The 17,142-nt window shown below is 40.9% G+C and overlaps 1 protein-coding gene across 6 annotated transcripts in view; it reads right to left on the bottom strand.

Annotated features, from left to right (window-relative positions):
- Nucleotides 1-9,680: 9,680 nt before the first annotated feature.
- The window catches only part of LOC143024769 (uncharacterized), a 130,268-nt gene continuing 122,806 nt past the window's right edge, over nucleotides 9,681-17,142 (bottom strand). For all 6 annotated transcript variants that reach the window (XM_076183904.1, XM_076183908.1, XM_076183905.1 and 3 more), the window contains one exon: nucleotides 9,681-13,000. In XM_076183904.1, the coding sequence (XP_076040019.1) occupies nucleotides 12,885-13,000 (116 nt within the window). In that variant the 3' untranslated portion in view covers nucleotides 9,681-12,884. The remainder of the gene's footprint in view (nucleotides 13,001-17,142) is intronic.

The raw sequence follows: 17,142 nt of genomic DNA on the forward strand, positions 1-17,142 counted from the left end.
TCCTCCTTCTCCCCCTCCTCCTCCTCCTCCTCCTCCTCCTCCTTCCCCTCGTCCTACCCCTCATCCTTCTTTCCTCTACCCCCTCTTTCTCATTATCATACTCTTCCCCTTTCTTCTAATATTCATTCTTTTCCTGTTCTACTTTCTTCTTCTTTGTTCCATCTTCCCATCTTTCATTCTGTTCTTCTTTCCTTTATTAATCATCTACATTTTCCCTTTCTTCCTATTTTATTACATCATAATTTCATCTCCCTCTTCGCTTTACTCCCTTCTCCCTTAATTCCTCTCTTGTTCTTTCCTTCTCTCCCTCTTTCCTTTTTTTCCTCTTTCCCTCCTAGCGCTGTTTCCCCTTGCCCTCTTGCTCCTCCCCCCTCTCTCCCTTCCTTCCTCCTTCCATCTCTCTTCGTCCTCCAGCCTCCTTTTTCTCCTTCTACCTCCCTCCCTCCCTCTTTCCCTCCTTACCCAAACCCCTTTTTCTATAGTCACCCCCTTCCTTTCCCCTTCTTTCTCCTCCAGTCCTTTCCCTCCAAACGTCTTCCTCGTATAATTCAGCCTTCCCCCTCCCTCCTTTCCTCTTCCTCCTTCTTTACTTCCTTCCTTCCCTCCAGAACCCCTCCCCCTCCCTCCTTCCCTCTGGAACCGATGACATTTCAATCCCTCCCTCTTTCCCTCCCCCTCCCTCCAGAACCCTTGGCACTTCATTCCCTCCCTCCTTCCCTCCTTTCCTCTAGAACAGATGACATTTTAACAGCTCCCCGTCCCTCCTTCATTTCTTCCCTCCTTCTCTCTAAAGCACTTGTCACTTCATTCCTTTTCTCCCTCCCTCCTTTTAGAATCCATGCCACTTCATTCCCTCTCTTCAGAACCCCTGCCATATCATTCCCTCCCTCCCTCTTTTCCTCCCCTTCCCTTGGAGTCCCCAGCCACTTCAGACCCGTCCCCAGCACTTCATTACACGCACAGGGCTCTGCATCCTGGGATACATAATGCATGACCTGACCTTTGATCTTTGGCAGTGTGTAAGGTCACTGTCTCTGTCCTGTCGTCAAATGCTTTGTGCGTTTTCTTCGCTCCCGTGGATGAAACTCTTTTGTTTATTTGTTTGTTTGTTTGTCTCGCTTGTCTTCTCTGACTTCGTCTTGTCTTCTTTTCTCTCGCGATGGCCTGTTTTATCTTATTTTTGTCTTGTCTCGTTTTGTCTTGTCTTGTCTTTTTTTTCTATTTTGGCTTGCCTTGTCCTGTCTCGTCTTATTTTGTATTATTTTCTCTTGGCTTGGCTTTGCTTGTCTCGATATGTCATTGTATCGAGTCATTTCTTCATCTCGCACCTTAGCTAGAATTGTCTTGAAATTGGCTGAAATAGTCTAGGCTAGACTGAGGTTGGCTAAACATTACTGGGCTTAATTGGGTGTGGATAGGCTTGGGTAAAGTGTTTGGCTACTTTTTTTTCACCACCTGTCATCCCCATCCAAAAAGTTATCTAATCGTTTCTTAAAACAACTGATAGTTTCAGCGCTCACTACATGGTACACACACACACATATATATATATATATATATATATATATATATTGAAAGGGAGAAGCGTAAACACCAGACTCAAAGTGGGAAGTTTAATGCCCGACGTTTCGGTCCTAGTCCTAGGACCGTCTTTAGGGGTGTGAAAATATACAGTGGTCAAAGAGCTTGTTATACTGGCCGTGGTTGGAATTAGGAGAGGTATTCCGCACTGCCAAAGCTGTCCGGGTCCTCCTCCTCTTCCAGTCGCTACGAGTACCGATCGACTGGCCACCTTGCATACCGAATTGTACATAAAGGATCTCATATACATTTAATTTACAAAGAAAAAATAAAGTACAATAGAATAAAATAAAATTAAAATAAAATGCCACTTGTGCAACAATTGAAAAAGTGAACTACGCACTTGCACGAAAAGGAAATAAATTAAATCTCGTTCACCCACATTGTGACCTTTGTTCACCTTGTCCTCTCTCACTCAAAGGATTACAAAGGATTACAAAGGCAGAGCATGCCGACAGGAGACCTTTTGGTCCATATCTAGGTCGGATGCGAAAAAAAATCATGATAATATTAAATCAATAAATAAAAACTATAATAATGTAAATAACAAATAAAATACATAAATAAATGCATAGGTATAGTTAAATGATGACAAAACAAAAACAAATTATATATAATAAATTATAATCATTACAGCATCTTGCTTAGGTGTTTATCTAAACGATTCTTAAAGCTTCGAACTGAACTACATTGCACTACCTGTGCAGGAAGTTTATTCCATTCATTAACTACACGGTTGGCAAAGTTGTTTCTACCTACTTCCAAATTGAATCTATTTCCGGACAGTTTGAGACCATTGTTTCTTGTCTGATTCTCATTCAATGTGAAAATCTTGTCACTTTTGATGTTGTCAATTCCCATTAGAATTTTAAAGACCTGTATCAAGTCACCTCTGAGTCTACGCTTTTTTAGGGAAAACAGATTAATAAGTTTTAGTCGATTTTCGTATGATGCCACTTTATGTAGCGTTTGTCTTTGTGCTTCTAGCGCCCAGGTATATTGGATTTAAGTCTATGCACCTGTTTACGCTAACTTCTTTTGTTGTCCACGTTTCTAAGAATAATTTCCTTTTCTTCGAGTTGTCTCTGTGTACCACTGTCGCTCCTTCCCAGTCAATGTTGTGCTGTAGATCGTTCATGTGTTTATAAAGTGCTGAGGCTGCATTTTTCCGTTTAACTGCCCGTTTATGTTCTTCAATTCTAGTGGCGAGTTTCTTCTGTGTTTCTCCTATGTAATCTGCATGACAATCCAAACAGCCAATGCGGTACACTACACCTGCCTGCTGAGTGGGTGCTTCTATGTCCTTGACCCTGGTGAGGTTGTGATGCAGACTTTCAACATGGATCCCAGACTCCAGATCTTCGCATGTATATATATATATATATGTATATATATATATATGCATATATATATATATATATATATATATATATAATATATTTGCAGAAACCACTTGAAAAATAAAATAATTGAATACCGAACGTTTTCGTCTATTCAAGACATCATCAGGGTACAAAGAATACAGAAAATCACCAAAGGTCTTAATATACTGTACACATAGTGGCAGAGAAAGTGGGAAAGGTCCAATGTTACCCGGCTCCAGAAGAATTATTTACAATCTTTTTAATAATAAAGTTATCTAACTTATACAAACTTAAGCTTAAATTCATATTATTTTCAAAATAATTTTGAATCATGTTACATAAAAAATAACGCGTGCACGCACACGAGCAAACGCGTGCTCACACAAGCAAATAAGAGCTCACACACGAGCAAAGGGGCGCATACTCACAAGTAAACACGCGAGGGTCCACGAGCAAACGCGTTCACACACGAGCAAACACACGCGCTCGCACACAACCAAACGCGCACACGAGCAAACGTGTTCGCACGCAACCTAACACACACGCTGACACGAGCAAACGCGCGCACACACGACCAAAGGTGAGCGCATACACGAGCAGACGCGCGCACACACACGACCAAACGCGCGAGCTTACACGATGTTAGGTTGAGATAGGTTAGGTTGGGTCAAGTTAGGTTGGGTTACGTCAAGTTGCGTCAGGTTAGGTTAGGTTGAATCAGGTTAGGTTGCGTCGGGTTAGGTTAGGTTGCATCAGGTCATTTTAGGTTGCGCCAGGTTAGGTTAGGTTGAGTAAGGTTATGTTTGGTTGAGTCAAGTTAGGTTAGGTTCGGTTAGTTTAAGTTAGGTTTGGATACGTTGAGTTAGATTAGGCTAGTTTAAATTAGGTTAAAGTTAGGTTAGGTATTATTAACTTTCCGTAGTACTAGAACAAATTCCGGTAAAGTTAGCCACCTTTATTTTTCAAATTGGTTACATTTTAACCTAACCTAATGTAGATTATAAGTTAACACTACATTGGGAAGTTGGTGAAATAAGCTCGGGAATTCTTTTTGACTTCTAAGTACGACAGCGTTCTGCCTTACAAATACACGGCAAGCCCCGTTTAAACTTCGGAGGGTTGCCAGAAGCATATTTCTATATACATATGTACAGAGGTTGCCAAATGTGGTAATAGTAGGCTTTTTCCATATAAAAAAAAAAGGAAAAATGTTTCTTCGCATCGACTTGAACGACCTGAGATGCCGGAATCTATTTTTCGCAAAAAAGGATGTTGCCGGGATGACGTCGGAGTACCAAGTTGTAGCATATGTATGCGTGCGCGCGTGTGCACGCTAGCCATCGAAAGGAGATGACAGCTACGCTGAATATCGAAGATGATACCAGCTAAAGTGAATATCAGAGATGATGATATAAGCGAAGGTGAGATGATAACACTAACCGACCTAAACCTAACTTAACCAAGCATAAATGAACCTAACCTAATTTAACCAAGACAAACTTAAACTCATTTAACCTAACTCAAGCTAACTACACCTAAGTTACCTAATCTAGCTTACCCTAACCCACACAAGCAAGCGCTCGCACAAGCTAACGCGTGCGCTCACATGAACAAATACGAGCGCCCACGAGAAAACGCGTGCACACAAGGAAACGTGCGCATGTTTATGAATAAACGCACGAGCGCCACGAGCAAACGTGGTCCACACAACCAAACCCACACGCTAACACGAGCAGATGCGCCCACACACAAGAACAAACGCGCGAGCCCACACGATGTTAGGTCGAGATAGGTTAGGTTGAATCAGGCTAAGTTGGGTTAGGTTAGGTTGTGTCAGGTTAGGTTTGGTTGAGACCGGTTAGGTTAGGTTGCGTCAGGGTAGTAGGTTGAATCAGGTTAGGTTAGGTTAGGTTAGGTTGAGTTAGGTTAAGTTAGGTTAGGTTGTTAGATTAATTAAGGATAAATGTTATTGACTTTCGGTAGTACTAAAAACATATTCCTGTAAAATTAGCCACCTTTATTTTTCAAGTTGTGTAAGAGGGAACTTAATACGGGCGAGAAATACCTTGATGGTGTTTCCTCGTATTATTAAGAATATGATCTGGATATAGCTTCGGATTATCAGGTGAGATAAGGTTTCCCACCTAGATAGGCCTCCTGTCTGGTACTTGACCTATGCCGGGTCGGTGACCTCGGCAGTCCAACCTTGCCAGGTATGTGACCTAGACACTCCTAGTGCCGGGCCTTGACCTCGGCAATCCTCTTTCTGACGGCATGACCGTTGGTGGGCGTGGCTAGATATGGTGTATATATATTAAGTTACAGTAATGTAATTTGGGTAGGTATGAGAAAGGGTTCAATGGGTCTGTCTGGTGACATTAGGCATCTTGTGTTGCGGGGGCGTTGTTTGTCATACTTTGCGTTTAGTCAGTGTTTTGAGATTGGGAAATCTGTGAGGTCTGCAAGATTGGAGGTCTTACCAAAGAAGAGTACCATGTTCCATGTGTGTGGATCACGTGTATGGTTGGTGATGGTTAGTGACTGTTACAATTGGTTACATTTTAACCGAACCTAATTTAACCTATCTTAACCTAACCTAATTTAACCTTGCATAACTAAACCTAACTTAATGAAACATAACTGTACCAAACATAATCTAACTTAGCTTAACCAAACCAAACTTAAACTTAAACTTATCTAACCTAATTTAAACTAACTGAGTCTAAGCATATCGTAGCTTAACCTAACCCACACAATCAAACGCCTGCGCCCAAACGAACAAACGGTTAGGTTAAATATGTTAAGTTACGTTAGATTAAGTTAGGTTAATTTACGTTGTTAGGTCAGGTTAGGTTAATTTACGTTAAGTTAGGTCAGGTAAGGTTAGGTTAATTTACGTTAAGTTAGGTCAGGTCAGGTTACGTTAAGTTAGATTAGGTACGGTTAAGTTAGATGGAGTTAGATTAGGTTAGAAAAAGATTATCCTGTACAAATGAATTAGAAAGTTAAACAGTTTGTGTCTGTCTGTACGAGAACGTGGTTTTATGCAACTTAAATTAAATAATTATCAATGATGTCAATGACTTCGTTGATGCGTCGGCCCAATTATTTCTCCAGGTATTATTTTTCTAAGCTTATTTATCTGATAGAATTCATAAAAAAAAATTAAGAAATTATACATCGTTAGTTTTGCATTTATTATTGTATTAAGAGAATTTAGCTCTTCATTTATGTCTGTACGTGAATAATATTGTTGCTGGGCGGTTATCGTAAGCTGTCTTCTCCTGTCTTGCTCTCGAGTTAGAAGTTATTAATATATTGTCATTCTCCACTTCTTCTCTTCTTTTCTTCCTAGTCGTATATTTTCCTCGATAGTTCTTTCTTCAAGGAATTATGAACGAAATCGTCATGTCGGCCGATTTGCCCCAATCTTGCCCCAGAGGGAGAGAGCCGTGAACAGAGCAGTTCGAGGTGGATGTGAGGAACCTAGACCGAAGGGCGTGCGCGTGGGCCTCAGCCAATATTAAATCTCTGGCTGGATTTTTGCCTTTTCGCCTCTAATGCCCGCCCGCACCTTTGGCCTGAGGGGTTTCTAAGTGATATCCGCAGGAGTCCACGTGGCCGTCGACCTGAGGGTGAGATAGTGGCCCATTGGGATCCAGTGGCCAAAATGACCCGATGATATCACAGGGCTTTGCACATGAATTTATAAACGAAATCGTCAGGTCGTCCGATTTAGCCCAATCTTGCCCCAGAGGAAGAGTCATGCACAGAGCACTGTGAGGAACCTGGACCCAAGGGAGTGTACGTGGGCCCAGTCAAAGTTGAGGCTCTGACTGGAGTTTTGCATTTTCGCCTCTTGTGCGTGCACCTTTGACCTGCGTGTTCTCCAATTCATATCCGCAGTAGGCCTCGTAGCCCTCCACCTCTGGATAAGACAGTGGCCCAATCGGACTCATCGGCCAAAATTACCTTAAATGACCCGAATTTACGAACGAAATCGTCAGGTCGCCCGATTTGGCCCAATCTTGCCCCAGAGTGAGAGAGCCATGCACAGAACAGTGTGAGGTAGATGTCAGGAACCTGGAACTAAGGCCGTGTGCTTGGGGCCCAACTGAAGTTGAGGCTTTGGCTGGATTTTTGCCTTTTCGCTTCTGGCACCCGTGCCTTTGGCATGAGTGGTCTCCAAGTGATATCCTCAGGGGTCCTCATGGTCCTCGACCTGAGGGTGAGATAGTGGCCCAATCTTGCCCCTGAGGGAGAGAGCCGTGTACAGAGCAATGTGAGGAACCTGGACACAAAGTGCGTGTGGCTCAAAGTAGAGGCTTTGGCTGCATATTTGTGTTTTCGATTCTAGCGCCCGCTTATTTGGCCTGGGTCGTCTCCAAGTGATATCCGCATCAGGCGTTGTGGTCCTCGACTTATGGGTGAGATAGTGGCCCAATCGGAGTCAGTGGCCAAAATGACCCAGAAATCTCACAGGCACACAGGAGGCCTGGTGGCCATCGACCTCTGGGTGATGTGGTGACGCAATAGGGGCAGGCGACAAATTTGACCACCCAAAAAAATTAATAAATAATAAATATAGATAAAAAAAAAAATACGGATTTGGCTCGAAATTAGCCCAGAGGGAAAGAGTCGTGCGTAGAGAACGGCGAGGCAGATGGGAAGAACCTGGGCCCAAATGCATGTGCGTGGCGACCAGCCAAAAATGAGCATTTTTTTTTCTTTTTCTCATTTTCACCTGTGGCGCCCGTGCCTTTGGACTAAGTTGTGTCCAAGTGCAATCCACAGGAGGCCTGGCGATCCACGACCTGTGTGTAAAGTGATGACCCAATCGGGTCAAGTGACAAAAAAAGAAAAAAAAAAAAGGTAACAGACGGATTTGACACAAAAACATCAGGTCTTCAATTCGACCCAAACTTACCCAAGAGGGAGACGGTCATGCACGGAACACGGAGAGATAGGTGCGAGGAACTTGGCCCCAAAGGCATGTACACGTGGCGACCAGCACATTTCCGTCTCTGGCGCCCGTGCCTTTGGATGGAGTTGTGTCGAGGGGAAGGGGGGGGGGGCAGGGCTCCTGTGGGGTCCACTTAGACACTGCTTAGGCCCACAGTGCGGGCGCCAAGGGCCAAAAAGCCCTCAAATTTGGAGGGGCGCCACCGCCACGCCTTTGGGCCAAGGTTCCTCTCGTCTACCTCGCCGTCCACTATGGCCTACTCTCTCCATCTGGGCCAAGTTTGGGGCAAATCGATCACCTGCCTATTTTGGCGTCATTTTGGTCAAGTGCTCCTATTTAGCCACTATCTCACCCACAGGTCGACGGGGGGGTGGGGGCAGGGCTCCTGTGGGGTCCACTTGGACATTGCTCAGGCCAACAGTACGGGCGCCAAAGGCCAAAAAGCGAAATCGGGAGAAGAGCCCCCTCCCGCCCTCAATTTTGGAGGGGCGTCACCGCCAACGCCTTCGGGCCCAGGTTCCTCTCGTCTACCTCGCCGTCCACTGTGGCAGACTCTCTCCCTCTGGGCTTAGTTTGGGGCAAGTGACCAAAATGGTCCCAGAAAAACTTCACGGATTTGGCACAAGAACCTTAGGTCACCAAATTGGCCCAAACTTAACCCAGAGGAAGATAGTCGTGCACAGAACACAGCGAGGTAGATGGGAGGAACATGGACCAAAGGTCGTGTACATATAGACCAACCAAACTTTGTTTTCTCCTCATTTCCCCAACCAGATTTGTCCCAAACTTCAATTCAAACTACCCATTTGTTCCCGAAACCATTTGTCCGACTTCAAGCAACCAGTATCAAGACTTCATTTCGCCCACCTGTTCCTACATGCTGCATACAAAACGACACTGCTCTATACATTGAAATTAATATAATTTATTTCATGTCATATAATATTTTATAATTCTATGTCCATTTATGTTGTACGTTATTTTTATGTAATTCGTCCAAACTGTGCACGCCCTTAATTTCTTTTTTCCAATCATGACTACCCTAGCCTATAGGTGGGTCATGACAAAAATAGACTTACAACAGTACAAGAAAGGATAGACCTATATTAGTGAAGTATTCCACCAAAAGCTGGAAATAAAACGCAAATACATATTCTTATTCCTTTATAAAATTTAGGGTGCCTAACAATTTCAAACCTGTTAGAAATCAATATTTAGATAGAATAGTATTCCATATATATCAAAGTGAAGAGGATATTTAGTAACCTTTTCATTGTGCATTAACAGATGACATATGCATTTAACAGCTTGACTGAATATTTCTTGGCTATGACAGTGCACATGCATCCTTTTTTTCTATAATCAAAGAAATTCATTCCTTTGCAAAATACCAGAAAAATATAAATATATTCCTTTCCAACATGATGCATCTTCCTTCAGAAAAAGTATGGTAAACTTTTTCTCTGAATTTCTTATCCCAAAATATGAACAGTAGGTGGGGCCATTTCCCTTACTTTATCATAAACATTAAAATATATACTTTACACAGTTTTACTTGACAATATTCTGCTCTATTACAGAAATAATGAACAATTTAAGGCAGCCTTCGGAAATGATTGCTATACACTTTTTCTAATATTACTCTAATGCAGTAAAGTGGCAACCTTTACTGCTTGTAAAAAAAAAATTGCACTTCATTTCCTGATTACGTAAATTGCAATATATCTCAATCTTTAAGAATCAGCAACATCATTTATGGTTTTTTTGGAGAGAAAAAAAAAAAAAAAAAAAATTGTCTGGATAAAATCTGATTTGTCCACATAAAAACTACAATCAAACCTTTACAGACTTTAAGAACACTATGAATCAGAATCATGCAGCAATTACAAAGAATGCTTACCTTCTGTCTTCCCTTTCTATAACCCTCGCTAAATCTCTCTACCACTTATATGACTGCACCCACCTTTTTGGTGCCATATCCTCAAAAACAGTAGCTACTAGCAGCAAAATATAATTTCTGCATAATCTGATCCCAGTCAACCCATCGATCTGTTGTTCTGGTTCTCTTGCAAGAGAATTAAGTTCCCCATTTCAAAGTTAAAGATTTGGTCCCAATCTACTACAGTACAAGTCTAAATCATGTTCCATTAATTTACTACAATCACACATTTTGCAATTGTGCGTGCATGTGATTCACTATGGTCTTGGATCACATATTGGACTCATCATTGACATATTACCATCTGGAATGAGCGCTTAGAGCTCACATGACCCAATCTATGAGTAATGCAGTAACCACATACACATACAACCACAAATCCTTGCCCACCAGAGCTGTGATGCTGGCTTGCAGAGTTGTGATGCTTTTCTGTCCTGGTTGTGCATAAATGTTTATAAACAATGTTGTTTTACATTAGTTATCAATATTTAGCTGCATTACCTGTGCACTCTCCAAATATTTATTAAAAAAGTTTGGAAGCAGAACATATGTAGTTCCACCCAAGTACAGTAAATCCTCAATAAACTTCGGTAAACAATTGTGGGCAAAAGGTCCAACAGTTTATCCAAAAGTTTTGTTTATATGGCAGTATATTTTCAAATCTTAAAGCAAACCAAAATCAGTTTATAAGGAGAAGCATTTGATCATATATGTACAAAGTTTACTTAGCTGAGTAAGATTGACCAGCCAACTGCTCACCACACTTTAGGTTGGCATATTGCATGTTTGTTAAATCAGTGCACCAACTGCCACATACATTGAACTATAGTTTGTAAGAGCCTTGTCTGGGTGGAGCAAGACATTGTTTGTACAAAATTTGGATTAACAAGGCTTAGTTTATTGAGGGTTTACTGTATTACAATACTCTGCTGACAACACTATGTAAATACCTGTACCAATCAGTGCTAATTACTGTGAAGCTATGTTAAATGTGAAATATGCTGAAAATACATCTATTGGATAAAAATATTTTTTTACTTCTTTCACAAGAAATCAACTCTGCCTAAACAACACAATGCTGACAACCAGAAAACGGAAAATTTGTTCTATACAGTACAGTAGAAGCCCGATTTAACGAATCTCAATTTAGCGGAAGCTCAAATTAGCGAACTGCAAATAGCAATAACGAAAATGCTCAACTTAGCGGAAATGGTCCGCTAAGTTGACCATTTTCCGCTAGCTGGCCAGACGCGCGTCTACGGAAATAGCTCAATTTAGCGGGAACGGTAAGCTAAGTTGAGCATTTTCCGTCAACTGGCCACATGCGTGTCTCAGAGTCCAATGTTACCAGATGTTACCAGATTGTGGTGGTGGAGTCAAGGAAAAATTTATAATTGAGTACTTTGGAGGTGTATATATATATATATATATATTATATATATACACATATATATATATATATATACGTACTATAATGTATATATACAATGAATATATAATTCAGTATATGTATAAAGTATAATTGTAGCAGAAATATATTCAAGTAGAAATAGACAGTATAATAGGAAAACAAAATAATGAAACGGTAAGTTGATGGGAAAATTCAAAATCAGTACGCGAGAGTAATCACCATGAAAAACACTTCTATAACAGCGAACTACGTTTTCTGCAACAACACAACAATAACGCTCACTATCCAAAAACCAACTGCCCAGTCCTATTAATCGCTAAAATTATGTACATCGAACCAAACACGAAGCTAAGACTAATATTCCGCAAAATTTACAGACAGCTCATATCTTTGTTACACCACACACACACACACACACACACACACACGTTGCAACAAATTACTGCACGTTGCTGTTCATTTGCAATTCACGATTGTGCTGCCTATAATTCACTTACAATAATATATATACTGTATGTGTGTGTGTGTACACTAGGGAATTTTTAGGTACATATCATTTTTATAATCCGCTCTGGCAACACTGTTACACCAACGCTCACTCGCTCAATTTAACGGAAAATTCGATTTAGCGGACTGGACCTTGGCTGAATTATTTCGTTAAATCGGGCTTCTATTGTACATCAAAAGGCTTCCTTCCCTTACAAGGGAGATAGCCAGCCAAGGCACATAACCATCCTCTACATGCCCCACACTGCCTCTGCCTACTACCTCTTGGGTCTGAAACAATGCAGCAAGATATAGCACCTCTACAAGAGGGTCTAACAACTGAAGCTGGTTTACCCCTCTGTGGCATCCTCTAGCAACAAAAGTGGTATGGCCTATCTGTTAGTTGTTTGGTGTAGTTTCTGATTGGCAGTAGGGTACAACCAAAAATTTTCTTTGGATCCAAGGATAGTCTGAGAACTGTGTATGTCAATCATAAGTCAAACACATAATCCAAGACCATTGTGAACCATAAGTCAATCAGTGAAAAATATTTTTGTTGTTATCAATACCGTGTTAATGTTGTATAGTGTATTATGACAAACATGTTCCATGCCTTTGGTGTATTTAATGTCTGGGGGATATGGTATCAACATCCAAGCCAGTTTTGTCTTGTTTCCATATTGAAAGATGATGCGAGTACAGGCAGGCTAACGCGAGAGTATTTTCTTTGGTGGGTGTATTTAATATAGACTTGTCTGGGATTGAAAGTTGTGTCCATTCCACAATTGGTAAATATCTGTTTCTATATGAGTGTGTTGTGGTTTGTAGTGAGTAGGTTTTGGAATATTTGTGAGTAGTGTGCTGTGGACCGAGATTGTGTAGTGCAGGTTTGAGAGCTCTTGCATAAAACAGTGTCAATCATTCTCATCCCCTGTGTTATGAGAACATTTGTTTCTAAGTATGTATACCCACAATTTTAAATTGGTTGAAAATACAATGCTTAAGATAACTTCTAGAACTTGCAACTGTATCTCCAAACACATTTACTGAAGATTTTATAGAGAAAAATGTAAAGTATAAAACTGAAACTCCTGTTCTCCTTGAAACAAAATATCTACTACATTTAATATACAACCAATTTTAACTATTGATCTGTTCTCGAAGGTTTCGTCGTAAGATCTTGCCACTTGCTGTTTTTGGAATGGCATCTGTGAAACGTACACCACCTCGAAGCTTTTTGTGGGGAGCGACACGATCTGCAAACACAAAAATAATTTTTCTATAGATCAAGAACACCTAACAACAATGATTAAAGATGATTTTAAATGAGACATGGTTATCATTTTATTCATATATGTAGATACATACATACATATACCAAAGGCTTTTTCCCCCTTACATGGGGGGTAGCCAAAAAGAAAAAGGCATAAAAACCATTCCCACCCATTCCATCCCTAATACACTCCACTCCCCTCCACACTCCCTCTTATCTTGGCACCTCCTGGATGACGGGTCATCCCTGCATCTTGTCCACTGCCCTCAGTCAGAGGCAGTGTTGCAAGACACAGCACATCTACAGCAAGGCCGCTTCATTAAATCGGCAACACCCCATCATACAGAAAAGAAGATGGGGAGAAATCCCTTCAGGCTGCATCAAATTTTTCTCACACATACTACCTCACCCCTCATCCCCCCACCCACTCCACCTCATCCATATACAACCATTCTCCATTCACCCCTGTCTTCTGTCCTCTCTTGTCCTTCCTCAACAGACATTCCCCTCTTCCCCAAAGCCCCTTTCACCCCATCCATCCATCTCATTCTAGGTCACCCCCTCATGTTCACTCCCTCCAAATCTGCCTTCCATACCTCTTTTACTAGTCTTTCTTCACTCATTCTTTCCATGTGTCCAAACCATCCCAATACTGTTTCATCCACCCTATCTCCCAACTCCCTTACTACCCCTGTTCTCCTCACCTCCTCCTGTATGGGGCAGAAACATGGAAACCTGTGAAAAGTCTAGGGTAAACTTACTCAGTACGGTAAATATAACAAAAGAAAAAATTAAAAGGTGTATAGACAAACTCAAAGTTAATAAAACACCAGGGCCTGACGGTTGGCATCCAAGAATCTTAAAGGAAATTAAAAATGAGATTGTTGTTCCATTAGAAATTATTTTCAAGAAATCCATCATATCCGGAGATGTCCCAAGAGAATGGAAGCTAGCTAACGTTACTCCCATATTCAAAAAAGGTGACAAAAAGAAACCAAATAACTATAGGCCTATAAGTTTGACTTCAATCGTAGGAAAAATAATGGAAACTATCATCAGAGATGCTATCGAACATCATTTAGAAAGTAACCGTTTGATAAATGATAGCCAGCATGGTTTCAGACGGAAACGTTCTTGCGTGACTAACTTACTCGAATTCTACAACACAGTTATCTCGAATTATGACAAAAGAAACAATATAGATTTAGTATATCTAGACTTTGCAAAAGCTTTTGATACCGTCCCACACGAAAGACTACTTACTAAATTAGCTTTGCATGGAATAAGTGGTAGCCTATTAGGTTGGACTAGTAATTGGTTGAATGATCGAAAACAGAGTTGTTTTAAATGGACAAACTTCTGGATGGAAAAGTGTTGCAAGTGGAGTTCCTCAGGGTTCCGTTCTTGGGCCACTTCTATTCATAGTATATATAAATGATATAGACCATGGACTAAAATCTACTGTTTCCAAATTTGCTGATGATACAAAACTGTGCGGAGTGGCAAATGATCACTCAAACCAATTAGATATTCAAGAAGATTTAGATCAATTACAGCAATGGTCTGAAAAGTGGCTAATGAAATTTAACACAAGTAAATGCAAGGTAATGCACATAGGTAAAAATAACAGTAAGTACGATTACAAGTTATTTGGAAATTCGTTAACAAAAGTGGATAGTGAAAAAGATCTCGGCGTAATTATCAGTAACGACCTCAAATCATCCAAGCAGTGTATTTCAGCCTCTGAGAAAGCAAATAAGATTCTAGGACTGATTGTGCGATCTTTTGATTTCAAAAGTCCATCACTCATTAACAAGCTATATAAATCGTTAGTTCGTCCACATTTGGAATATGCTGTTTCCGTATGGTCACCGAATCTCATTAAAGACATGGACAGATTGGAAAGAGTACAACGGCGAGCCACAAAACTGATTCCAAATATCAAAAATAAATCATACGAAAATCGACTAAAACATATGAATCTGTTTTCCCTAAAAAAGCGTAGACTCAGAGGTGACTTGATACAGGTCTTTAAAATTCTAAAGGGAATTGACAACATCAAAAGTGACCAAATTTTTACATTGAATGAGAATCAGACAAGAAACAATGGTCTCAAACTGTCCGGAAATAGATTCAATTTGGAAGTAGGTAGAAACAACTTTGCCAACCGTGTAGTTAATGAATGGAATAAACTTCCTGCACAGGTAGTGCAATGTAGTTCAGTTCAAAGCTTTAAGAATCATTTAGATAAATACCTAAGTAAGATGCTGTAATGATTATAATTTATCTTATATTATTTGTTTTTGTTTTGTTATCATTTGTCTGTCTGATTTTATTTATTATTAGTTATATGTCAATTTATTATTATTTACTATTTACCTGTTTGTTTATTATTGAACTATACCTATGCATTTATTTATGCATTTTATTTGTTATTTACATTATTATAGTTTTTATTTATTATCTTATTGTTAATATGACTTTTTTCGCATCCGTCCTAGATATGGATCAAAAGGTCTCCTGTCGGCATGCTCCGCCTTTGTAATCCTTTGAGAGAAGGAGTTTGAATGTTTTTAAAATGAGGTGTCTGAGAAGTATGATAGGGGTTACTAGGCCGGATAGAATAAGATTCATATATGCGTCACCCCTTTAATACATATACTAAAGGTTTTCTCCTTTACGTGGGGGTGGCTGATTCAAAGCACACACCTACTTCATTTACAATCAAAACTTGTTTAAAACCCATCTCATTTCAGCACCTCATGGATGAAGGGTCATCCTGTTTCCTGTCACGCTTTTTGGTTCAAGGTTAACATCTTCCATACGATGACGCCTATGAAGGTGTCATGAGACATGTGTTGGCATCTTGATCATATTCATTTTATGGTGTGGCTGAGCGACCCCCAAATTCTGAACTGGCTTCATCACTTTTTCCGTTTCTTATTACTCAGTAAAATGAAATGAGTAATACAGCAGTGACTTTCTATTTTATAACATGAGTATTGTGATTCATCAATCATTGTACCTCAGGCATCAGAGGCTGCACGTGAGAATTTGACTTGTATTGAAGAGGTTAATACAGCATGGGACAGCACTTTCAAAAGTTGGAATTGGTTTAGTCATACATACATATACCAAGGGTTTCCCCCCCCCTCCCTTACAAAGGAGGTAGCCAAATTCATCGCCACATACTCCACTCCCTTTCACCACCCCTCCCTCCCTCTTTCCTTGGATGATGGGTCATCCCTGCATCTTGCCCACTGCTTTGTGTCAGAAGCAATGCAGCAAGACAACACATCCACAGCAAGGCCACTTAATTTAATCGGTAACCCCCCTTGTCCCTTCATGCAGAAAAAAAAGACAGGGAGAAATTCATTCGGATGTCAAAATATCATTCACACATGCTCCCTCATCCCCCCATCCTCCACCCACCCCCTTCCATGCATCACAGCATCATCCATACATAACAATTCTTCATTCACCCCTTTCTTCAACAAACATTCCCCTCTTTCCCAATGCCCCTTTTACCCCATCCATCTCATTCTTGGTCACCCTGTCATGTTCACTCCCTTTTTTTTCTCCCTTATAAGGGGGTAGCCAAAAAAACAAAGGCATAAAAACCATTCCCACTCATTCCATCCCTATCACACTCCACTCCCCTCTACCCTCCATCTTATCTTGGCACCTCCTGGATGATGGGTCATCCCTACATCTTGCCCACTGCCCTGGGTCAGAAGCAGTGTCACAAGACACAGCACATCCACAGCAAGGCAGCTTCATTAAATTGGCAACCCACCCTCTCCATCCTCTCATGCAGAAATGGAGAAGATGGGGAGAAATCCCTTTGGGCTGCGTCAATTTATTTCTCACACATACTCCCTCATCCCCCATCCCCCACCCATTCCACCTCATGCATCACAGCATCATCCATATACAACCATTCTCCATTCACCCCCATCTTCTGTCCTCTCCCGTCCTTCCTCAACAGACATTCCCTCCTTTCCCAAAAGCGCTCTTACCCCATCTATCCATCTCATCCTATGTGGAACCCTCAGGTTCACTCCTTCCACCTCTGCCTTCCACACCTCTTTTACTAGTCTTTCTTCACTCATTCTTTCCATGTGT

Source organism: Oratosquilla oratoria, chromosome 4 (genome assembly GCF_046742065.1).
Source record: "Oratosquilla oratoria isolate Oo_2021 chromosome 4, ASM4674206v1, whole genome shotgun sequence".
In the NCBI taxonomy this organism is placed as follows: Eukaryota; Metazoa; Arthropoda; class Malacostraca; order Stomatopoda; family Squillidae; genus Oratosquilla; species Oratosquilla oratoria.